The following is a 26,431-nucleotide window of genomic DNA, read 5'->3' as shown; positions in this document are numbered from 1 at the left end:
CAGAAACTACCACAGGCAGTCTACTTGGAGACATACAAACCCATGTGAAAATGTTCTGAATTTTTACAAAATTAAAATATTATGAGACATTACTAAGGACTTTCAAAGTTTTAAGCCTCCATTAACAAATAAAAGAAATACAGACAACATTATCTTTTTTAAAAGACTGGGAGGCCAGTCTGCTATTTTTTTAAAATTTTAATTTTTTTTCATTGAAATTCAATTACTTAACATACAGTGTATTTTTAGCTTCAGAGGTAGACTTCAGTGACTCAGTATGCTAGTTTTAATTAACACAAAAAATACGAGGATCACAACTGTGGGTACAATTTGGGAAGGTGCTCATCAGAGCTCTACTTAAAACAAAAAAAGCATCACTTTGAGGTCTTTCTTTATATATACCACTAATTGTATATACATGAAGTGGCAGACAAAACAGACCTGGTTCCCTCTTCCTGGAACTTATAGATTTGTAAAGGCCGACAGAGTGAGCAAGTTAAAAAATCAAAAAGAACAACTTACGACCATGGTTTCTACACAACTGAACTAAGTTTTGGTTTTTTAGTTTGTCACATGCAAACTGTCCAGTATACTATTTCTGCTTTGAAAAACAATGGAAAAAAAAAAAACCTCTCAGAATTGTTTTTACTAAAAATGGGTAATTGTGCTGTAAGGAAGCGGCGCTTAGATACGACAAAGCGCCTTGTAGGAATGCAGAGAATCTATCCCAGGGAGCTCTTGTACTTGCACAGAGCCAAGATGCGAGGGTTCATTTAGAGGCCTGCTCAGATTAAACGTGGTCCTTAAAGAATCCCTCAGTAAGGGGTTCTGTTGGTAGTTGAAGATTTTCTAAATTTAGCAATCAAAGATTTCTTAATATTATTTTACTAGAAAGGCACTAAAGGGATGGTGCTGGCTAATTATGGCAACAAAGTTGATGGTTAATATACTGTTGAAATCACAAGATCAATCAAATCAAATCAAATCATACAACTCCAAAAGAGAGGAAAAAAGTGTGTGGAAAGGGATATAAAAGAAAAAAAAAAGTTTGCTACTAGAGAGACTTAAGAGAGGCCCCAATGTTATCCACAGTGGTCAGAAAAGCTTCTCTTGGAAAGTGACTTCATGCTGCTTGAAGGAGGGGAAAAGCCAATCTGGTAGAGGCAGGGTTGGAGAGCATTCCGGGCAGAAGGAATCTACAGAGGTCTTGCAGGAGCAAAAGAGTTTGGTGTGACTGAGGAATGAGAAGGCCAGGGGGGCCAGAACACCAGAGTGAGGGGAGAGAACCTGGCTGAGGTTGGAGGTAGGAAAGGGCCTTGAAGGTTTTATTAATGAGCATAGATTTTCTTTTAATCTAGGTCCAATAAGAAGCTCTTGAAGGATATTAAGTAGAAAGATGATTAAAAAAAAAGATATTCTGATCACCATGTTGAAAACAGATGGGAGAATATTCATAGTGAAGGAGATTCGGAAACTAGTTAGTAGTTTCTGGTTCAGAAAGGATAGAGGCCAAGATTAGGGGGCTGGAGTTGGAGATGGGAAGTGGATGGATTTGAGGCATTTTTTTTTTTTTTAAGATTTTATTTATTTATTTGACACAGAAAGAGAGAGCACAAACAGGGGGAGTGGCAGGCAGAGGCAGAGGGAGAAGCAGCCTCCTCGCAGAGCAGGGGGATCCTGATGTGGGACTCGATCCCAGGACCCCAGGATCATGACCTGAGCCGAAGGCAGTCGCTTAACCAACTGAGCCACCCAGGCGCCACCTCCCTCTTTTTTTTTTAAAGAGAGACATATTTTTAAGACAGAATTCATAAGACTTTATAATAGAATAAATGTGGATCTTTGAGGGAAAAAGGAATGAAGAATGACTTCTAGATTCTAGCTTTAGAAACAGGTGGATGGTGATGACATTTGCTGAGATAAGGAAGACACTATTTGGGGGAAAAATTCAAGAATTCAGCTCTGGTCAGTTTAAACTTAAATGTGTTGAGCTCAAGCAGGAATTCACATATAATTCAACATCTCAGAGGAGGAGAGAGGGTTGGAGGTACACATTTGGCCACCCCTGATGAATAAATGGTACTTAAAATTGTGTAAATGGATAAAAACTATTAGGGATAGAGGGTAGAAAATGAAGAAAATAGAGCTCAACCCAAGTCCTCTGTGCTCCAACACTTAGAAGCAAGAGTCAAGTGCTTTAGAAGCCAAAAGGTAAAGAGTATTTTAGGGAAGGAGTAGTCAACCTTGTTCGATTCTGGGAAGAGGTCCAGTTAAATGAGGACTGAACACTGATTCAGACACATGAAGTTATTAGTAACCTTGGCAAGCACAGTCTCTTTGGATCGGTGACGTCAAAAGTCATACTTAAGTGACATGAAGAATAAATGGGAGGTATGGAAGTGGAGAAATGTGTAGGCAAGTTTGTCAAGAAATTTGGCTATGATGTCCAGCAGAGCAATGAAATAGCTCCAGGGAGATATGGAGATAAGGGAGAACTTTTTTTTTTTAATAAACGATGGGAGATATTAGGGCATGTTCACTGGTGGATGGAATTGATGCAATATGTACAAGAGACTGGAAATGAAGAAGAGAAGGAAGTGAAGGAGTGATGATCTTGAAAACCTGAGAGGTGCTGGGCTTTGTGTCATATAGCAAAGTCAAAAAGAGAAACAGTTGAGATCTTTCTAGAATTAGTAAAAGCACATCTTCAGATTCAGAAAAGCTAAGTGAGTCTCAAACCTGGTAAATTAAAAAATAATCTAACCTATATAGATTATATAGAAACTGCAGAATACCAAAGGACAAGCAAAATCCTAAAACAAAAAGAAAAACAAAAAAACCCCCAAAAAACAAACAGACAAAAAACCCCCAAGACCAAAAAAACCCCAACAGGTTATTTTTACAAAAGGACAGCAATTATGATGAAAACAGTTCTCTTCAACAAAAAGAAGCTAGTAGATTATGGAAAAATTTCAGCAAAGTGCTCAGAGAAAATTACTGCCAACCTAACTTCTATACCCAGCTAATTACCATTCAAGAGTGAGGATGAAGTAAAGATATTTTCCAGACAAACGCCAAGAGTGTTCACTCACAGATCCTCACTCAGAGAAATACAATGGGATATATATATCTGTAGGAAGCATTTTGAACCTAGTGGGAAAGAATAGGATTCAAGAAGCCATGTTGAGCAAGAAATTGGCAACAGGGTTCGATCTAATCAAGCTCTGTCTGCATAAGACAATAAGATGACTAATTTCAGGGGACTTAAAAACAAATTGACAAAATGGCATGGGAGATTGGAGGGGCTTAAAAATGTTAAAGCATTCTACGGTTCTCATCATTTGGGGTATGTAAGTAGAGCTGCTAATTAACTGAGGAAGATTTTAAGTTAATTACACATGTTTTAGAATTTTGAGTATATGCAGAAAGAGTGGGATGGAATCTATAAAACGTGTAACGGAAAAAGAAATAAAGATTTGATCAAGCCAATAAAAAGAAAGAAAGAAGGAAACAAAGCCATAAAAAAGCACAGTAAGTACAGGGGGAAAAGAAAAAAGAAAAATCCTTATACATCTCTAATCATATCAGTGGCCATAACATCAAAAAAAGACAGAAATTTTCAGATATTCAAAAAACTTTTGCAAGAAATACAGTCAAAACATAATGTAATAGAAATGTTGAAAGTGAAGGAATAGAAAAAACATACAGAGCAAATAGCTAGCCCCAAATAAATATCTTGATATAAAAAATATATTTTCTTTATTAGTGATAAAGATGGTCATTACATAATAATTAGAGATTTAATTTTACCCTAAAGATATAATAATCCTGAGCTGTTATGCACATGACAACATGGTCTCAAAAAACATAAAGCAAAAGTGGAAAGAATTACAAGGAGAGACTGACAAATCCATAATCATAACAATTTTAACATCTATTCACAGAAATTAATAGATCAAATAGATAAAGTTAATAGACTGGGTATATTATATAAAAGGGACCTCATACCCAACAATTTATAGAATATGTACTCTTCTAAAACAACACATGAAATATTTACACAAACTGACCACAAACCAAGCCTCAACATATAGAAAAGAATTGATACGATAGATACTATATTCTGACTACCAGTCAATAAAATTAAAGACATAGTAAGCAACCAAACCCCAATATATTTGGAAATTTAAAATAATTCTACAAATACAGCAAAGAAAAAAATCTTAATAGAAATATGGTATCGAAAGACAAAACACTCCTTATGGGATACAGAAACTTTAAATGCATATATTAAAAATAAAGATTAAACATTAACAAGCTAAATATACTATTTAGGAAGCTAGACAAATAACAAAGTGAGACAAAAAATAATAAAGATTATTGCAGAATATAATGAGATAGAAAGAAAAGATAAAAAATAAAAAAACTAAAAGGTGATTTTAAAAGATTTCTAAAATAAGCAAAGTTTGGGCAAGATTGATCAAGAAAAACACAAGTGATAAAGAGAACATAATGCAAATGCAGTGAAGATATGAAATACAAATCTTGAGAATACTAGCTTTATACTAACAAAATTATAAGTTCTGTGACATGGATAATTTTCTTAAAGAATATCAATTATAAAAATGACCCCAAATAATATAGAAAACCTACATTCAATTATATCCATTAATTGCATCTGTAGTAAAAGTTGTACCCTCAAATAGTTAAAGGTCCCAAATGATTTTCTTAATTTATCAGATCTTTTTTTTAATTAAAGATTTTTATTTATTTATTTGGCAGAGAGAGAGAGAGCACAAGCAGGGGGAGTGGCAGGCAGAGGGAGAGGGAGAAGCAGGTTCCCCACTGAGCAGAGAGCCCGACATGGGACTTGATCCCAGGACCCTGGGATCACGACCTGAGCTGAAGGCAGATGCTTAAACGACTGAGCCACCCAGGTGCCCCAAGTTTTATCAAATCTTTAACAAACGAATCATCTCTAACCAATATAGACTATTCCAGATTGGAGGAGAAACAAAGAAGAAAAGGTCCAGAATTTGCTTTATGAATACAATTTTGATTCAAAAACTATACAAGAACATGAAAGTAGGATTATAAGTCAATTTCATTATGACCATAAATGTAAGAATCCTAAAAAAGTATCCTACTGAACATAGCATAATTATTTTAAAATGTTATGACCAAGGGGGGGGGTCTTATGTCAGGAATTTAAGGTAGATAACATATCACTAGTATTCACTACAATAACAATCGAGAGAGAAACCCCATAATCATTTCAAAAATTAGAACACCAACAATCAATAAAATTCAACATCCATTCATCACAATAGCACTTAGCATACTAGGCATAGAGGGAACTCTCCTAAAAATAGATGATTAAAGGTATCTCTGATACACACATAATAGTCCTCAAATTTAAAAATGAAACATTAGAATAATTTCCTTTAAAGTCAGCAAAAAGATAAGGATGTCTATGAATACTTCTCTTGAACATTATCCTGCAGAGTTTAGCCAGCATAATAAAATAAGACAAAGAGATATATAATTGAAAGAAGAAAAAGGCCATCAAGTTTGCTTCGTGTAAGAGCAATATGAAGAAATCAGCAGCATTACTATACATAAACAATAACTCATTTTACTGAGCAATAAAATTAAAGACTTCATTTACAACAAAATCTAAAATAATTAGAAAATAACTAAAGACATTAAGGACATAAATAAGAAGAGAGATATTCTATATTCATGTATAGCAATGCTCAATATTACAAATATGTCAATTATCCTACAAAAAAATCTACAAATCCAATCCGATTTCAATCAAAATCTCCATGGTGCTTTTCACAAAACCTGGCAAGATGGCCCTAACATCCATATGGAAGAATAAAGCCGAAAGACTAGCCATAATAATTTTGAGTAAGGAAAAGAATGTAGGAAAACACATCTGACCATCTATCAAGACTTCTATAGTTACAAAAAAGTAAAACACTGCAGGATGGACAAACAGACCAGTAGTACACAGCAGAAACATCAGGAACTAAATCACACCTATGTGGAGAATTGGTTCCACCTATCCACCCATTCATTATTCACTCATTTATTCCATACTTACATGCTGATTGCCTACTTTGAACTTGGCACTGTACTAGTCCTTGGATATATAAAGTTAAATACATCAGAGGGGCACAGACCTCCCTGCACTCAACTATCTCATCTACAAGAATCAACAGGCAACATAAATAATTATCCTATGGCAGTATAATAGAGATTGTAATACATTCTTTCTGAGAAGTCTGGGGAAAATGATAACTGAACAGAATTTTGAAGGATGGATAGGAGTTCACTAGACTGGGAAAGATGGAGTTTGGTGGGGAAGTAGTGTTGACTGGGGTGGTAGATGACTTAGGGAGGACATTCCAAGAAGAGGAAACAGCACAGCCAAAGGCCAGTGAGGGTGGACTTGGTTTTTGAAAGGCATTCTTTCCTTGCAGGTCATGCAAAAAAGGAGTGGTGAATTTTTTTCTGGATCATCTCCAGTGGATAAGAAATCACATGGGAAATATCTCCATACTTTGGGGTAAAAGTGAAAATAAAATATTTAGAAATTTGGAGACTAGCTGTAATGTTTACTTTACGTAGACAAAATAGAAACTAGCCTACTGAATGCTTCAGGAAAAATACAAGATATGCCAGCTACAGATTTTCTAAAATTTCATTTTGCCAATATTTAAAAAAAAATATGCATATCAAAATTGCATTTCATGCTTATTAGCCCTGCCCATATTTCCCAACATCTTTTCTTGTTGATATATCCCCACTGCCTTCGATCTCATTTCTCCAGCTAAACAAATGCAGACAGACATTTTTTTGAATAGCAAATAACTTCTCTGTCCCCACAAATACACATTCCCACAGAAATAAAACCAAATGGGGACTGAGGGGAACGTAAAGTTAGTTAAACATTATTTTAGGCCCAGTGCCTAATTTCCTCTTTGTGATGGGCCACTGTTTATTTTCATGGCTGATATATTGTTCAATTTTCTTTTGGGTCCACAAGGACAATCGCTAAACAGTAGGCTCTATGTAATGCTGAGGTCACTCTCTGAACGCATTTCATTTGGGGTTGAGTTATGATGGCCACTCTCCCAGTGAAATACCCCATATCTTGAAAAAATCACTGATCAGCTTTTTCCATTCTGTGAAGTTTATTGATTTTCAAGAATATCTTTTCAGAAAAAAAAAAAAAAAAACACTTTGCAAACTCTAGGGCAGTAACTAAAATACCCTAGACAGGAAGAAAATACCCCAGACAGGAAGAATGTCTGTCCAAGACCATTATACTGGGCATGGTCTGCCTGGAATTCCAAAACCACACCAAAGAGAAAAAGATGATATTACAAGAGATAAGGTATGTTTGACAAATAGCCCAGGAATGGCCACTTAGTAAAAACAAGAGCCAGGGTTGTCAAGAAAAATCTCAGGCGTTTCGCGAGTATCCCCTGACTTGACTCCAAATGAGCAGGATGTTATTTGTCTCACATCTGCTGAATCTGGAAGGCAGTATTCCCTGGTGGTTTCATAACAAGTATGTTTTGATGGGTCAGTGTAGACACCATCCAAGTGTGTAATCAGCTCAGACCAGGTTCTATTTGTGATGCACTACACTTGAGAAACATTGCTTTTCCGCGTCAGTGTACATCCAGGTTTCTGAACGTGGGCACTATGAACATTTTGGGCTGGATAAATCTTTGTCATTGTAGGACGTTTAGCAGCACCCCGGTGTCTCCCCACTAGATGCCAGCAGCACCCCTCGTCTGGCACAACCACAAATGTCTCCAGACTGTGCCAAATGTGCCCCAGGGGGCAAAGTGACCCTGATAGAGAGTTACTGGTATAAACTAAAACCCTATCTCCTCAGTTGGTGATTTTTATTATTTATATTAATAATATAAACTTTATTTTTTTACTTTGATTTGAAAAGGACTCTTCGGGTCAAAGGCAGTTTTGTCTTAGCTGCTTTATATATGCACAGAAGAGGGGGCTGGAGGTGGCTCAAGTCACTGCCTGCTACAAGTCACTGGGTTTGGGGGGGGGTCATTGCCCAGAGTTACCCGAAGGGCTGGAGAGCAGGCAGCTTGTCTAGGGTCACCCAGAAGGGTCAGCAGTGCTGGGCCTCCCGCGCTCAGCCAAGGGTCTTTCCTGTCATCTACTGCTTTTCCCATAATCATGTGACACTGAACTCCTGAGAAATTAGGTTAAACTTTGGACTTTTCCCTCTTGCAAGATCAGATGAAATACTGACCTTGAAGTGAACCTTTTCAGATGGGAACGAAACAGCCAAGGGGAATCGCTCCGTCTGTGACAGGAGCCTGGGCTTCCCTGAGAGGCCTGCTTAGCAGATGTTGCCAGAGACCTGGGTTTCTCCACCGGGGAGAAATCTGGGGGTGAGTGGTGTTCACCCCCAGATCTGTCTATTCAGCAGCCATCCTACTACCTTTAAAATAGGATTTAATGTCTAAAACACTGATTGCCACAAAGCTTTCTGGGAATCTCCCAAAAACTGCATAAAGTGAGAGATTCTTGTGCTAACTTCCTCTCGGGTTTATGAGGGTATCAGCACTGACCTTCTTCTGACACTGCCCTGACCCCCACCCCCCGCCCCGGCAAAACCTCCAGGGCTCCTCCATTGTCTAGTGCATGTTTCCTCAACCCCAGCATTATTGACGTGGGGGCTGGGTAACTCCTTGTGGTGGGGCCTGGGCTGGGCACTGCAGGATGTTTCCCAGCATCTCTGACCTCTACTAGATACCCCAGGAGCATGTCCCAGTTGTGAGGATCAGAAATGTCTCCAGACACTGCCAGATGTCCCTGGGGGAGCAAAACCACTCTGGTTGAAAGCTGCCCAGTAGAAGAAGAGCTCACATTCTTATGTCCCCATGGTCTCTCTTGTACCTGGTGGTGCCTGGCACATAACGGGCCCTCGGTCCATATTTGCTGAATAAAAAAAAAAAAAATGCCTGTCTAAATAGTTTCCTCTCCTTAGAACTTTGAAAAATACCCAAATAATATGTACAGTGATCATTGGTCTTTTATTTTTCTCCCCACAAAACACAAAAGGAATATTTCTCGGGACTTAACATGCCAGAATCAGCCATTTAGTCATTTAGAATAGCCCCTTTGAATGTCCTTTGGAATAAAACAAAATATAAAATTAATAACAGCTAAGAACTTGATATGGGTCAGACTCATTAGTACATGATTTACATTTGAGGAGTAGCTTGACCAAGTCACTTCCCTAGTATGTGGCCTAAGCAAGGAGTCCCTCTTGGGTTTGCTGTCAAAATCTATCCTCTTTCCACCAGGCTCTGCTGCTGGAAAGACAGGCAAAAGAGTGGGCAAAAGTGAGCTAACACATTTTTATGAGGTTAAGGAGGATGAGGGAAAGAGAGGGGTTTGCATATGGAAAGCAAAAATGTCTTGTTCCAAAGCAAATGCCCACTGGACTGATAAGAATGCAAAAAGCAATGAGAAGCAGAGAAACTGGAAATGGGCCACATCACCCAGACTGGGCGGTGGTGGTGCTGCCACACCCTGGACAGGTGTCCTGACCATAGCTCCAGGACACACTCAACCTCCTGGACTTCTGGTCCTGGCACCCAGGATCTCATGGGGTGGGTAGGCATGCACGGAAGGAGCCTGCTGCATGAGCACGCTTGGACACGTGGTGTACCTGGGAAGAGGGTCTACAGAGAGTGGGGGACATAAAAGGGTGTGTTGAGAAACCATTTCGTTTATGTCCAGACCAGGCCACTTTTGAGAGTCACCACACCAGAAGCTGAGACAAGAAGAGTAACCTGGGGCATGTGTCTCGTCCGCTATCCCCACGTATAAGACTCTGGGTAGCATGCCCCGCCACACCTGCTGGCCAAATGGGGAATGACAACTGGCCTGGCGCACCTAGATACGATCCATCTCTCTGGCACAGTCTGCTGACCCTGGCAAGGGCCCATAGCTGGAAGGGCTTGAGCACAGCTAACACAAGTGCAACAAGCCACGGCTGAGGGCAGACTGTGGGGTGTGGTGGGGAGTGCGGAGACAATGGGCCATCTTAGGTAGATAGGGCCATGAGATGTCTGCTGCATGTGCTTTCAACCAATATTCACTGACAGCCTGCTCTGGGCCAGGCCCCGTTCTGGACATGGGGGTGTCTGCAGGACAACAGACACAAATCCCTGCCCCGAGCCCCATGAATGAGTGTTTCCAGCTGAAAAGGGGAAAGCAAGCACACAAGTAAATATGGACCATGCCAGTGGTCAGTGCTATGGAGAAAAGTCAAGCTGATAGGAGGCTGGAGAAGGGAAGGGTGGGGAATAGGAAAGGGATGGAAGGGGATGCATGGGGAAGAGACAGGGAGACAGATGGGGATGGGGAACACGGGGTAAGGTGGGGGTCAAGTGGTTTGCTCTTCAACTTTTAGAACTTTCTGGAGCTCTGCTCTCCATCCATATTCCATATAAAGAAAGAGGAGTGTCCTGCAAGGCCTGGGTAGAGGGAGAGAATTGAGTAGAAGGAGGGAGTGATGTACATGCATGCACATGCACACTGGGAGGACTGAGCTCCCGAGTGGGCTGAGCAGAGAAAATGCCCAGGGTCATCAATCTGCTTCCATCTGGCCTACCCCACACGTGAAGTGAGTACCTCTTTCCCCGATGGTCTCCTCCCTGCATCCTGTTCACTTCTGGCTCATTTCTGACTCCAAGTTTTTGCTCATGTCATTGGCATTGCCCAAAACACTCTTGCATTTTTCTACCGCATGTAGTTAATGAGAGAGGAAGAAACAGATGATAGCAAAAAGAAGGAGGAGCATGAAGAAGTAAGGGTAGAAAATAAATATGGAGACACAGAAGGCTAAACACAAAAGCACAAGATGAGAGAGAGACAAAAAGATGAATAGCAAAATAATAATCGAAGCTAACCTTACCGGGTGCCACAGACCATAAGCGATTTACATGTATTCCTTAAGCCTTACAACACTTCCATTCTACAGATAAGGAAACTGAGGCTGCAAGAACTAAGCTCCTCACCAAAGGTCAAGTTGTAGCTAGGAGGACCAAGCCAGCCACCGCTACGTTATCACTGCACAAAGTGGGGAAGGAAGGAAGGACAGTTATCCAGATTGTTGGGGCTCTGGAGTTCATTAGCCTGAAGATTTTGAAGCTTAGCCACAAGGTGTTATTAAGGTAGACCATCTCAAAGAGAGCTCTTCTACCTACAGGAGAGTGTCTCTTTCAGTCAACTAGATAAACAGATGCAGATGTAAAATGAGTTAAATAAAGGAATTTTTTTCTGTGTATCAAAGAGTTTTCCTTTCAGAGAGGATCCTGTCAATTCCATAATGTCTTCAACAAATACCTCCTGATTCCCAGTATGTGCAAGTAATCCCAGAAAATTTAGGATTCAAATGAGCAATAGCTGCATCTTCATAGTGTTGAAAAGTACACAATTATGGCATGAGATGAAGCATAAATTTAATTGGCTTCCAAAAGTTCTTGTTCCCAGAGCTAACTTTTGTCTTTTCCTTTTCCTAGATACGCTTTGTTTAGAAAACAAGGACAGTAGGTAGACACTCAGGCACAGTGCTGGGGAGAGCTTTCTGGAAGAATGGAGCGTAAGTGCTCAACCTGTATAGGGGTGGGAGTTTCTATTTGTTCCTCTTGATGAAGTTCCTGGGGAGAGCCAGGAAAAGGCTTTTTACCTGGGGAAGTAGTCCTCAACCGGGCAGAAAATCTTGTTGTGGGGTGAGGCGTTTAGATCTGCTGACAGATTGGAATCTCTCATAGGAGCCCTTAGGCAAGAATGCAGACCGGGCTTAGCGAGGCTTATTTGCTAATAATCGTGAAAATGTGATTATTTGTTCTTTTTAATGAACACTTACTTTATGCCATACATAGTACTCTCAAATAATAACCCGAATTACAAATCAAGAGAGTTTCTGAATAAAGCCTATTAGATGTCAGCATAAAGAAAAAATTTGTGGTTTAGGTCTTAATTTTACACTAATTCCAAGCAGATGGCAGGGGGCCTTTGATAAGAGTTTTCTTTGTTTGGTTAATTCAGTGGTGTGTTACTAAAAACCCACTGCTCTATTTATAGCACTGACCAGCTTTTAGAGGATTCCTCTAAAGACCACGCAAAATTCCCACTTAAAATGAGTTGGGGGTGGGGAGAGGGCTGAATGAGGGTGGCAGGGGCGAGGAGTGACAGAGGGAACCACCCCCTCCTGGCCCTGCCACTCATTCTCAAGGACAGTGGCACGAGCAGTACCATTGAAAGCCACAATCAAGGGACACAGAGACTCAAGGGTCTGCTATGTCTCAAAGACGTCTATTTAAAACTCGGAAGAGAAATGCTCTGTCTGGCTTATATATTTTCCTCTAACACCGTGTCTGCTCTCTGCCTTTTCTTCTCTCCATAGCTATGTTAGAAGAGATCACACCAAATAGATATCGACTTTTCAAGCAAACATTGAAAAAGCTGTTGATGGATCCCAGTGATAAATAATTAATACAGATCGTGTTAGCAACAGCACTATTTAAGAAAATTAGTTTTAATTATCTTTTTGTTTCAAATGTCTTTGTTTCCCCTTCAGAGATCTGCGATTAAAAAACTGAAGTCAGTTTTGGAAGTGGCAGTCAACTGAATATGCTTGTGTGTTTTGCACACAAGCTCAGACACAGTGTACAGAGGGAGAAGCTATCCCCATGCAAATACATATCTCAGGAAGGGCATAATTCCAATTGCATCTTAAAGCCAGAAGAGTTGGAATTTTCAAGAGGAAGGACGAGAATTTGCAAGTCCAAGAAGATCCCTCCTCCCAATCCATGGTGGTGCATCCACAGGATGCAAAGAATCAGGATTTCCACCCAAAGTCAGAAAAACACTTTCTTAAGGCAAAAAAATTAATAAGGGTAAATACAGAAAACAGAAAAGAGAAAAAGCATAAAGGCTTTCTGGGCTGCCAATCAGACCTGTCACTCTTCAGTAATGGGAGAAATATCAAGAGCCCTGGCATTGATGAGGATCTATATAATGCAATTCTTCATCCTCATGCTAAATATGGAGGGCTGGATAATTCCATTCCTCGGCTCAATTATAGCATGCAAATGCTCGAGCCGCTCGCTTTCTAAAACCAGCAGCAGGGCAAACAGACCAAACTGACATGAATGTATATTTAATAGACACATATTTGTCCTTCATGAAGAACTGGAAAACGACAGAATAAAAGAGGTTTCCCTGGTCACCTCTGACAAAGGGCTTTCTAGTTCCAACAGTTACTCGGGTTACTGGTACTAAAGGAAGGGAGTTTAAAAAAAAAAAAGGTAATTCACAATTTGCTGCCCCTACCTCTTCTTTTCTTCCTGGACCCTTTCATCTCCACTCTCTCCAAATTGTCAGCCCATTTGTTGGGGTAAAACCTCAAACTCCATCTTATCTCGCCTCCACTCAACAGCATCCCTGGCCGGGCAATTTGGCATCAGAATCTCCTCCGGCCCTTCTTGAAACACACATTAGGTCAAAGGAAATAGGCCATGATTTCTGATGGCAGGCCGTTTTTACAAGTGCTGGTCCGAAATGAAGACAGCAGCGTTTCTAGTTTTTCAACACACATGGCAATCGCCACTAAAGCTCCCACCGGCTTTCTGTATCTTTTTGCTTGGTCTGGGGAGCAGGATCAAGGCTGCCGCGGTGCCCCCCTGTACCCGGAGCGCAAACAAATCTCCTGGATGGTATCTCCTGTCATCATTTGCTTTCACAGCTGTCTAACACATAAACCAAAGGGGTTAGCATCCCTGAAAACAAAAACAAAACACAGACTGTGAAATGGGCAACTGTTATCTGTTGCTCAGAGACAGCAATATTTTTTACAGCTACTCTGCGTGGAAAAGTACTGCTCGACGTTCCCCCAGAAGACCTCTCACTGCCGGGGACGGGCACGCTCTGCTGTTCGTTCGCTGGACGAGCGATACGGAGAGGAAACAGGCCCAGTGCTCCGGAACTAAGTGAACACACGTAGAGGAGTTTCTAGGTGTCAGCATCCAGCAAACTGCTGTCTGAGGTCTCCAGTCGGACAAAGCAACAGTGGTACGTGCATGATGCACGTAGCTAGATGTGGAAGCCAAGGAATTTGCTGGCTCGTGACTTCACAGTCAAAGACAAGAAGGAAACCGTCACCTGCCCTTTAAGAACAGAAGAAAGAGCGCAGAGGCTTGCTTACCTTAAAGTTGTGGGTCTTCTCGTAGTTGAAGTGGTTGTCGTTGTGCGTGAGGGCGGCCCTTCGGACCAGGGATGAGATCTGTGAACAGGCAAAGAGTTTGAGAGGGGGCCACAGAAAACCACCTCTGACTCCCACCTTCACCCCCAAGGCCACGGCCAGCAGCTCCTGGCGCTTCCGGCCTGGCTTAGGCTTCCGAACCACAGCACACTTTTTCTCATTTTCCAGCCAGCGTTCCTCGGAGAACATAGTGCCCGGACCCCACATCTTTCTAGTGGCCCCTGTGAAGGCTCGGCACTGTCAGGTTTTGCGAACCGCGGCTAATGTTAGGCTGCAGATCCGAGGCAGCTGCGTCCTGTCTGCGGAGGCCTCCGGCATGTGACCTGGGAGGGCTGGTCTGAGTGATGGAGGGGGCTCTGCCTCTGAATAAGGACGGGCTGTTTTGTGCTATTTCTCCAGGCCGACGTGTGCCTGGAACAATAGCACACATTCATGTGCACAGCAATCCCCACAAGCTGAGGACGCGGTGGAGGTGGCGGGGCAGGCAGCTTTATTCCTCCTGCCACGGGAGAGACCTCTTGTGCGTGCTTGCTTGCACATTTCACACACACACACACACACACACACACACACACACACACCCCAACTAGTTCTGATGTTCAAAGCCTGGGGCTGCATCCAATTATTTTGGGGCTCTGAACCCCATCCTGGGCTGAACTCAAGCAGATTAAACCTTTAGACCCTGATGATTGTTTAATCTCACAGGGATAAAGCCTGCCTCTCTTTAAAAAAAAAAAAAATCTGCCCTAGCTCTTGAAGCTTAATTTTTATTCTTATGCATGCATTAAATTAGAGCAGTCTGAACACTGAATGGGGCTCAGAAAAAGAGCACAGCATTTTAGCTCTGAGTTTTGTAGCCAGAGTTTCAACATAAGAGGAGGATGTCTTGCTCCAAGACACTCCAGTCTCTCTTCTCCCCTCCAACTCTCAACAATCCCCGCACACACATAGACAAGACAATGTTCCTTAACTAAAACCAAAACATCAAAGTTGCCTTTATTTTAAATAAGACATCTTCAATGTTCATTCTGTTAGCGGCCAAGCCCGATTCTCCCCATGTTCTTAAAAGCATCATCTGTTTGATGGTCTCCCTTGAGACCAAAGTTTCTGGTCCCAAGTCTCTTCACTGTAGCAGTCTTGGGACTACTCCTGATCTGCTGAAAAGGGTTAATGCAGCTGATGCCGGACAGTAAAAGCAATGCTGTTGGAACTAGAAAACGAGGAGGATGCCGATAGCGGGACCATTATGTGGAGGCACAGTCCACGGGTGCCATCCTGGCTTCTACTGAGACAGGGCCCCACATTCCAGCCCCTGTAAGCAGCTTTGTAAAGAATAATGCAAGGTCGGTGTTTGCCTGTAGAATTTTTTATTCCTGACAATTACCATCATTCCACCTTGGTTCAGAAGTGCATCCTTGCAGATCATCCTTGCTACCCTCAGTGATAATAAGAGCCATTTTTTTTTTCCTCCCTTTTTTTGAGAGGGGGAGTCAGGAGGGGTCAGAGGGAGAGGGTGAGAGAGTATCTTAAGCAGACACCACACCCTCCACAGAGCCCGATGTGGGGCTGCATCTCATGACCCTGAGACCATGACCTGAGCCGAAACCAAGAGTCAGATGCTTAACCGACTGAGCCACCCAGGCTCCCCTAAGAGCCAGTTTTTATACTGAACTGTTAAGCACAATCATTTTATGTTGTGCCAGATGACATTCAGAATATGTTTAATGCATTTACTTTTCAGCTCATGTGTATGAGAAACACATTTACTCCCATTTTTTGGATGAAGAGATTGAGGCACCGAGAGGTGAGGCAATCTGCCTAAGGACAGCCCATTGGCTTAAGTGGCACAGCCCAGGACTTGAACCCCAAATATCTGTGCCCAGCACCTGCGTTCCTCAACACCAAGTAAGCCGAGGTCATGCCATGGCCTGCCGTCGCGTCCTGCTTTATGTGAAATACTGGCCAGGTCTGCCCCCTCTTCCCATTCTTGCCCCACAGTATCTTCACACACACATACACACAGCTGCACGATATTCTTCTTGGTCTGTTACACCTGCTCAGAAAAGGTCAGTGACTCTCCACGGCCTGACCATGTTGTGGCCTTGCGGGTTCTTCGTGAGCTTGTCTCAGTCTACCCAGCTCATCTGTTTGCCTGCACTCCCCTCCACAAATCCTAAAAATCCTCTTCTCTGGGTGACTCACCTCAGTAGCTGGCTCCATCCTCTAGCACATTCCAGGATCATACGAAATGTCCACATGCTCAACCACATTCTAACTCAGATGCCACCCTCTCCGAAAAGGCTTCTCTAAACTCCTCACCATAGGCCAACTCTCTCCTCCAAAATCCCATAGGGTTTTCCCCGCATTTTTCTGATTGCACTTGTCCCTTTCTATCTTAGATTAGAGTGATTTATACCTGTCCCTGCCCTATTGAGAAGTCACTGTGACAGGCTCTATGTCTCATTCACCTCGGTTTTCCCTTCGTGAGTATCTAATAAAATTCCTTGCCATAGTAGGCACTGAATAAATTTAAGTTGCCAGAAGTAGCTGTACCTATGGGAAGTGAGCATTGCAGAGGAAACTGTGCAAAGGTGACTTATAGAGCGGGGTCTCCTGCCCATCCTTTGAGCCCCCATCACCATGCGTTAGCTTCCAAGGACCTAAACCTCCAAGGATGTGCCTTCCTGATGGGCCCCACCAGACTCCTCCTTCCCAATGCTCAATCATAAAGGACATCTGCCACTCACAGGGGTTGAGTGGAAGCATGGTGTATCTTTGAAAGGCTTGTAATCCTTAGCCTAAAGGCAGAAAGACAGAGAGAAGGAATAGGGTCCCTTCCCAAGCCTTCACTGCTAGCCGGTCCATAGAGACCTTTTGATGGTGAGCCATTCTGTGTAAGATAGACTCTGTGAACTAAACTAGGCTAAGTATATGGATGTATGGTTTTAGAATCTAATAACAAAACTCTTTAAACAGAAAGTGGGCAAAAAGGGTCTCCTTTTCCTTTTGGTATATGGGTGGTTGAAGACAAGGAAATCTAATGTTTTCTCTTTTGTCTGTGCCTTTACTTGTAACAAGTAATTTTTACTTCTATTTGTGACAGTGGTTTCTTTTTTCAGATATTTGTTCCATAGAATTTATCCAGCCACAAGACACATTCAGACATGTGACGGAACCACACGCTGGTCACTTAAGATGCATCTTGACAAGGAACCAGAAGGGCTGCATTTGAGTGAGCATTACTGTGAGTAGTGGATGACCCCAGATCACCCTCTTACTACAGGGAAAATGATTACAAACATCTCTTGGTAAAATTTCCCTCTTAAAGAACTCCATCACACAGAGTTCTTCTTTACCCAAGTATCTCAAGGACAGCGCCTTGGTTTCTTCTATACCCCCCACAATGACTGATGTGTGTTCTCTATACACGGTGGACGTTTGATACTTTGTCCTTTCTAACTAAAAGTTCTGTCTGACCTATTTTTGTTTACACATTCATTGGAGGAAGCAACTTTCCCTACCTGCTCTGTTTCAATCAGGGATTCTCAACCTTGGAACTACTGACATGTGGGACCAGATGCCTCTTTGTTGTGGAGGCTGTCCTGTGCATGGTAGGATATTTAGTGGTGTCCCCTGCCTCTACTCACTGATGCCATCAGAACCCCCAACGGTAGTAATAAAAAACCTTCCCAGACATCGCCAAGTTTCTCCTCTGGGGCAAAACTGCCCGTAGTAGAGAATACCTGGGTTAGATTAATAACACAAATCTTCACAGCATGCTTCCCATGTGCCATGTATTGTACTAAGTACTTTACATACATTGACTCATTTAAGATTTATAAGGTAGGTACTGTTATAATTATCCCCGCTTTACACATGAGGAAATGGGAACTGAGAGTGTAAGTGAGTTGCCCAAGGTCACACAGCTGGTAAGTGGTAGAGCTGAGATTAGAACACAGGTACAACTAACTAGGTCTATGTTTTTTTGTTTTTGTTTTGCTAAGAACAAGTTTATTTTTGATTGTGATTAAATACACATAACACAAAATTTACCATTTGAACCATTTTAAAGTGTAACACTCAGCAATTCAGTGGCATTAGGTACATTCACAATGCTCTGCAATCATTACTACTACCCAGAACATTCCCATCACCCACAATGAGACCCCATACTCAGTAAGCAGTCCCTCCCCATCCCCCTCCCCTTCTGGTCCCTGGCAGCCACCACTCTGCTCTCTATCTCCATGGATTTCCCAGGTCTGAATATTTCATATAAATGGAATCATAAATATCTGGCCTTTTGTGACGGGTTTCTTTCACTTAGGAAAATGTTTTCCAGGTTCATCCGTGCTATAGCATGTCTCACTACTTCACTGATTTTTATTGCTGAATAATAATCCATCGTATGGACATAATACATTTTGTTGATATACACTTGCACTGTTTTCACCTTTTGGCTATTGTGAGTAGTGCTAACAAGTTTCTGTTTGAACACCTATTTTCAGTTCTTTTGGATATATAGTAATCTATGCTTTTAATCACCCTGGAAATGGCCTCATTCAAATAATGTCCACATTTAAAAATATCCAGGGGTTAAAGGCCCAAATTACTCTCTTCCTTGCTATTAACCATTAGCAACTCCCAGATTCCCTGGTCTGTTTTTTAAAGAGGAGACTTTTGTTTTCCCTGAGACCTCTTCCCAAGCAGGTGCTACTTAAGACACTTTTGGAAGTAGGTGGGGCTATAAATAAATAGTGAAATAAGCTCACCACATCCTTTTTCCTTTTTATAAATAAGGGTTTGGATTCTATTTTTTATGCCCTCTCACTGTCCTTCTTTCTATGAGGAGGATCCTGAATCCATGAAAGAATCAGGTAACAAGAAGGCCATGGAAGGTTGTCAGATGAAGCCAAGGGGGGCGAGGGTAGGTCAGGGGGCAGAAAGATGTGGGAAGATTGAAGCCCACTGGGGGGCTGGTGTGCATGTAAAGTGCCCAGGAGAGAGGGACGGTGGGAGAAAGAGGAATACCCTTCCCTCTGTGCTGACTTTAGTCACCTAGCATCATAAGCCCAGCGGGGACCTCAGAAGTTTATCCAGCCAAGGGCCACTCTTCACCTGGCTCAGGCAGCCCCACCTCTGGGGACCATGACCTTCTGCCTTATTAGTATCAATTTCTAGAAAAGGTGATTTATCATCAACCTGACATTCTTCCACAGACTTCAAGGAAATTCCACTCTGCATTTAATCTGTCCCTAAAGAGTCTCTCTCTACTATGTCAGCCCCAGCTCTTGTGTTCCTGGGGCCCCTCTTGCTTCTCTGTCCCTTGAGTATGAGTCCCCCTTAGGGAGTGACAGCCTGAGCTATATACCCTGGCTACAAATACTACCCTGCAGCTGTTGCTCGTGGCAGTGTAGGAAATGAAAATCAGTGCTACTCATGCTGGCGAGAGCTCTCGGATAGATGGCTGGTGTTTGGAGGAGGTAGCTCATGGCTGCGGAACAAAGTTGGCAATGTACCAAATGTCTCATGTGCATTGATCCAATGCTTCTATTTCTAGGATTCTCTTAAGAAGGTTTTCAGACATGGGGCGCCTGGGTGGCTCAGTCAGTTAAGCGTCTGACTCCTGATTTTGGCTCAGGTCATGGCTTCAGGGTCATAAGATCGAGCCCCGAGTCAGGCTCCACGCTGGGTGTGAAGTCTGCTTAAGATTCTCTCTCTCTCCCTCTCCCTCTGCCCCTCCCCTGCCCTCTCTCTCTAAAAAAAAAAAAAAAAAGAAAGATCTTCAGACGAATTAGATAGAAAAGATACATAGATAAAGAGATATTCATGATAACAATAATATTAAGAAATGAGAAAAGGCTTACACATCCAGGAGAAGGGCGAGGTTAAATTATGGTGTAAACATGTAACGGATTATTACATAAATTAACAAAGATGATTAAAATAACTTCTAATGATGAAGGTATATGCTCCTGATATAATAATGTTCGGTAAGAAGTAGGCTCTTGAACCATATATAGTATGATTCCCACTTTTGTTAATTAGCTGACACAAAAAATATCAGAAGAAAACCCACCGGAATGTCTCCAGCACACCAACCTGTTGGAGATATGCTTATGTGGTCATCTCTGTGTGAAGTAATTGTAATTGACATTTATTTTCTTCTTTCTTCTTTTCTGTACTTTCTGAGTTTCCTACAATGATTACTTTCTATTTCATTCATATAAAAATGTGGAGTTTGTAAAAGTACATTATAAAAACTTTGTTGGGTTTAGTGTGCCTAGATAATAAATCCTTAACATCATAGACCGCCTTTGAGCTCACCCAGTCCTGCCTGCTACTCTTACAGGTGAGAACGGAGGGTCAGAGAAGTTCATGCTTTGTGCCCCCTCCACTCCCACCCTGTCACAGGGCTGTTCTACAATTAGACCTAGAATCAGATCCAAGCTCCGGGTTCTCTTGCCTGGGACACTTCTGCAGCTGGTGCTTCTCACGCTGAGGCCAGCCTCGGAACCCCCGGAAGGCTTGTGCGAACATAGACTGCAGGGCCCAAGCCACAGCATTTCTGGGTCAGTCAGTGGGAGATCACGCCTAAGAATCTGCATCTCTAACAGGTTTCCAGGTGATGCTGATATTGGTTCCACACTTTAAGGACCCGGTTTGTGCTTTCCACTGAATCTATGGGTCTCAACCTTGATGATATTTAGAATCACCTGGGAACAAACAAAAGCCACACTCAAGCTCCATCTATGACCAATTAAATCCAAATTTCTGGGGATGGACCCCAAACTTTAAAAAAAAATCCTCCAGCAGATTCTAATACAGTCCTGGCATTGAAAGCTGCTGTACTAATCTCAAGTGCTTCAATCCAGGGGAACTGTTAGAGAAGACGGAGGTATCCAAGTGCTAAATGCTATGGAACACCCTCCCCTCCCACAAAGGAATCGATACCTCTTCAAACACAAAATGTGATCATGTTTCTATGCCACCCCACCCCCACTTCCCATTGTGGTACTTAAAACCTCCATGGATTCTTAAGCTAAAAGCAAAACTCCATACCATGGCCTACAGGGGCCTGTGTGGGCTCCTGCCACCTCTCCAGCCTTGCCTCCCATCCCTTCCTTCCTGTCAGCTTGAGAATTTATAACCATAAATTATTAGTATGCTTTTAAAATTATTGTCCATGACCCTTTCTAGACTGCGAGCTTTAGGACATCAGGTGCTGCGTGTGCTCTCAGCACAGATAAGAGCCCAGGGTCATACCTCGCACCAGGCACCAAGTTGGCACAAAGCAGGCTCTCGCTAAATTTTGCTGAAGGGATGAATGAATGAATGTCTGTGGCTATTAAGTATCTTGAGGTCAAAGGACCACTGTAGAGGCTTCTCATCATCACTACCTATTTATCTAGTCAATTTACGCTTGTGAATCTCGGATATAAAATCCAGAGGCCATGCACTTTGGGTTTCCTTTTGATGAAGCTGTCAGATCTCTCGTGTCACTGGTTGGGGCCCTGGAAATAGGGAGAACCCACAGGGTCAGGCCCTAAGGGACACAACCAGGTTTGGCACTGGAATAATATTAAGGGTAGCAACATATATTTGCGGGTTACGTTATATTTTATCTTTCCTCTGTGAAGAAGGTAGAGTGGGTGTCATTATTCTCACTTTACAGTGAAGGAAACTGAGGTCCTAACAGGCATGTGCAGGGGAATAGAATCCAGTGTCTTGATTTTCTTCCCATGGGAATCCCTGACACTTGAGTGGTAGCCGATCAGCAGTGGTGGCTGCTAATGACTCACTGACACAAGGACTCAGCTCTCCTCTCAGTGCCTAGGGGCTCCTCAGAAACTTTTACAATGGGGCGCTCCCCAAAGTCCTTCTATGAACACGTCTCCAGTGATTAGCATGGGACCAACACTAGCTTGGCACTCACGAAAGTTCTGTCGCACGAAAATAAATACCCACCATTTTTGCAGTCTTTCTACTTTCCTTGCCTTCCATCAGAATGACTCACAATTTTACAAAGAGTCAGTGTGTTCTTGTATTTTTCTTAGATCCTCCGTTTACTTCCCAGACATATGCCTGGGCTTCTGGAGTTGGCTGATGAGTCTGGGCTGCATGTTATTTCCGCAAAGCCACAAGACATTAAATCCTGCCCAGAGACACTCAGTAAAATGCTGCAGGCATTTGGTCAGCACAAAATGAAAAATATAAAAATATATACATGCACACATGTGTATAGTATATATACACACACACACACACATACATATATGGGATTGGTGGATGGATATGAGGCAGGCATGACGATTTCTGCTGTGGCATCCTAGATCTCTATTCCTGTTGGCAAGTGAAAAAAACAGAAATTTTAAGTGAAATAAGCCCAAATTCCTGAATGATAATCAAAGGGATGGTTTTCTTTTATTAATGCCACTAAGCCTAGCCTAATTGTTCCCATGCACTCTGAACACTACCAATGCCAGATAAATCGTCCTTGCTCCTCCTAAGAACTGCCCTGGTAGTGTTTGCTATATTCTCTGCTTGTGGTTTGTAGGCCCGAAAGAGGAGGAAGACAACACAAGGGTGTGGCTGACTTGCAAGCTCATCCCCATGACTGCTAAAGAAAGGAGAGGGAGCGGGGTGGGACCCTGCCCTCTCTCCTGCCCACATGCAGGTGCGGGTCAGAGCTGCAGAATTCTGGCTTCATCTGAGTCCATCAAAGCATCGGGGATTGACGGCCGCCCTGGCTGACTCCTAAAACTGCCCGTGACCTCCAAAACTGCTGCGCTCTGCTCCGAGGAGAAGGGGCCTTTCTTTCTGATGGCACAACATGCCCGGCTGCCACTCCAATTGCTCTCCAGGGACAGAAGGCTACTCTCGATCCAAGAGACACGAAAGGGCTGAAGGACCAGTCTCGCTGCCTTTTACGACTCATTTCCCTTCATCCACAGCAGTCAGCGTTCACCCCAACCTGAAGGGCCTGTGGGGTCTCTAAAATGGACCCAAGCACCTTGTTTGGAAGCAAAGAAATAATCAGATCCTTATGGGGCTGACCGAGTGTGTAATGTTACCATTGCCCTTCTTCCTGCATCACTTCTCCGGCTGTTTAATGGGGGCGGAGGTCAACGGTTTTGGCTAATTGCTGATGTTTCTCACAGACACCAAAAATCCTGTGTGTTAAGAGAGAGACTCCCTAGGTTGTGTCAAGCATCTCACACATTTCAGCACGTAGCTCTTGTTGCTTTGTTTTTGCGCAGTTTTTAAAAGAGGGAAAGAGAGAGTTATACATCAGTGTAGTCATCCATTTGCTTACACAAGAACTTCAAGACTCTTAGATTTCTTAAATGCCAAGTTTAGAGATGGGCTGGCAGGGTTATTTGTGAGGGAATGGAGCATTTGTTGAATCACGTGCCTTAAAATTGCTTTAGAATATTTTAGGTAACCTTTTGTAAAACTAAGGCCCAGAGAAACAGTACACATTTCAAGGGAGAAGTTGCTATTACAAAGTTCCCAGCAGCTATTTTCCTTCTCTTCTCATACTCCATATTCATTTCCTTTCCTTTGTATTTCCTTGCCGTCCTGTACCTTCCCACTACGGGCCAAAGAAGTAGGTGCCCCAAATGATTGCCTTATGGGTTTTATTACAAAAGTCAAAGATGCTCAGTTTCTGGCTTATGGCGCCCAGCTGTACGGCAGAACACAAGTGTACTCTCTTACCCTCTCCCTGCCGCTGTCGCTCACTCAGCGGAGCCTGAGAAGTTGCCGACAGAGGCTATAGGTTTGCTGAATTACATTTTCTCGTCATACTGCAGCCTGGCAATCTGCAGAGCAGAATGTGCCAAACGGAGCCTCAAGCTGCTTTCCCACCAAGTTCTTGGGTAAGGCACACCTTTGTCGAAAGAAAAAGAAAATCGAACTGCCCGGCTGTTTTCTGCATGCAAACTCTCCTAGGTTGCGAAGGACAAAGACCCCGATTAAATGGCTTTTCAAAATTTCACTAAACATATCTCAAATCCCCTGCTGGGCTCTTACAGTGAGCAACCACCCAAACAGAACAGTCTCTGACGCCGTTCACAGCTGTGCAGCTGATCCTGCCCAATAGAGCTCCTGGGGCTATTTATGAACCCAGCACTTCTGAAGTACGGATGCCTGCAAATTCCGAATGTGAATCTCAGTTTATTTCTGGTCTTCTGTATGAGGGGTGACTGGGATCTTCATATTCTACAATTGGTCCTCGAATTTGTATGTTGGCCAGCCTTATGTCAAGTACATAACCCTGTAGCTCCTTCCCACATGGAATGCCAGAGTAGGTGTGGTGATGCGGACACTTCTACCAGTCACTGCCTGTTCTGGGAAAACAGACTGTCGTGCTGATGTGTAAGCGCCGGTGTTCCAGAGGGAAAGCTCGGTGTGAAATGACCACATCCACTTTGACCTCAGCTCTGTTTTAATGCAATATAATTGTTCTTGGAATGTTTCATAGTTATTTCCTTCCTTCCTTCCTTCCTCCTTCCACAATTCTTAAACACTGATTATATATCAGACCCTGTTTAACATCAGTGGGATAGAGTAGTGAACAACTGACAAAAATCTCTGCTCTCTTGGAGAGCAGACATAAACAAAACTAATAAGGGCATTATAGATTATTCTAGGAAGGGATAAGTGCTATGAAGAAAAATAAAGTGAGAATATAGACTAGAAAAGGAGGGTGCAACTTAAAGCAGGATGGTCAGGAGAGGCTCACTGAAAAGGTGACATTTGGGAGAAGACTGGCAGGAGGTGACAGGGTGAGCCATGCTGATATCTGGAGGAAGAGCCTTCCAGGCAGAGGGTATGGGAGATGCAAAGGCCCTGAAACAGGAGTGAGGTTGGCATGTTCAGGAAATAACAAAGATGAAGAGTGGCTAGAGTAGTGTGTACTAGGAGATGAGGCGAGATACCCAGAGCCTTGCAGGAGAGCGTAAGGACTCCCACTTTCACTCGGAGTGATGTGAGTAGCCGCTGCAGAGCCTTGAGTGGATTTGTGGTATGATCTGAATTACTTTTAAAAGCATTGCTCTGCCCGCTGTGTTGAGGACCATAGGAGGGTGAAGGAGGAAGCCCGGAGGCCAGCTAGGAAGCTATTGCCGAAATCCAGGTGAAGGGAAGACAGTGGTTCGGACCAGGGAAGGAGTGGTGGAGGTGGTGAGTGGTGGTCGGATTCTGGATATTTTCTCAAGGCAGAGTTCATAGGATTAGCTGACAGGTTGGATATGAGGTATAAGACAAAGAGAGGACTCCAGGATAACGACATAGTTTGGGGCCTGAGCAACTAAATAAAGTTTCCATGAAATGAGAGGATGAAGGGGGCACCTGGGTGGCTCAGCCAGTGGGGCATCTGACTCTTGGTTTTGGCTAGGGTCGTGATCTAATGTGGGATCAGTCTCTGCGCCCAGCAGGGAGTCCTCTTGGGGATTCTCTCCCTCTGCCCCTCCCCCCACTCACTCGAGTGCACTTCTCTCTCTCTAAAATAAATAAATAAATCTTTAAAAAAAATAAATGAGAGAAAGAAGATCACAAAAGGGGCAAGAGTACGGGAGAAAGTCAGGAACTCCATTTGCTGTGTTTAATATGGAGTAGGCAGCTGGACATGGAAACTTGGAGTTCCAGGAGCGCCTGGGTGGCTCAATCCATTAAGCCTCCAACTCTTGGTTTCAGTTCAGGTCACGATCTCAGGGTTGTAGATTGAGCCCCATGTCTGGCTCTGAGCTCAGAGCGGAGTCTGCTTGTCCTTCTCCTTGCCCCTCTGCCCCTCCCCCTGCTCTCTCTCTCTCTAAAAATAAATAAATAAAATCTTTTAAAAAGGAAAAGAAATATGGAGTTTCTGGAAGAGATAGATGCTGGAGACGTACCCCTGGGAGTTATCATGGGGAGATGGATTTACAGCAAGGGAGTAGTGGACACAGAGAACAGCAGAGGCCCCAGGACCCAGCCCTGGGGCACTTCAACTATTATGAGGTTAGGAAATTCAGAAGGAACTGGCCAAAGAGAAAGAGAAGGCAAATTTGATATTCTGGAAGCTGACTGGAGAGATGATCAATTATATCTAATGCTGTTGATAGG

The 26,431-nt window shown here is 42.9% G+C and overlaps 1 protein-coding gene across 2 annotated transcripts in view; it reads right to left on the bottom strand.

The window, feature by feature from the left end:
- CHN2 (chimerin 2) overlaps positions 1-26,431 on the bottom strand; it is a 298,376-nt gene that overhangs the window by 25,325 nt on the left and 246,620 nt on the right. For both annotated transcript variants that reach the window (XM_078059407.1, XM_036074482.2), the window contains one exon: positions 14,273-14,350. In XM_078059407.1, coding sequence (XP_077915533.1) covers positions 14,273-14,350 — 78 coding nt within the window. The remainder of the gene's footprint in view (positions 1-14,272; positions 14,351-26,431) is intronic.

Source organism: Halichoerus grypus, chromosome 12, assembly GCF_964656455.1.
Source record: "Halichoerus grypus chromosome 12, mHalGry1.hap1.1, whole genome shotgun sequence".
NCBI lineage: Eukaryota > Metazoa > Chordata > Mammalia > Carnivora > Phocidae > Halichoerus > Halichoerus grypus.
The sequence above is the reverse complement of the archived record's forward strand: the minus strand, read 5'-3'. Positions and strand labels throughout refer to the sequence as shown.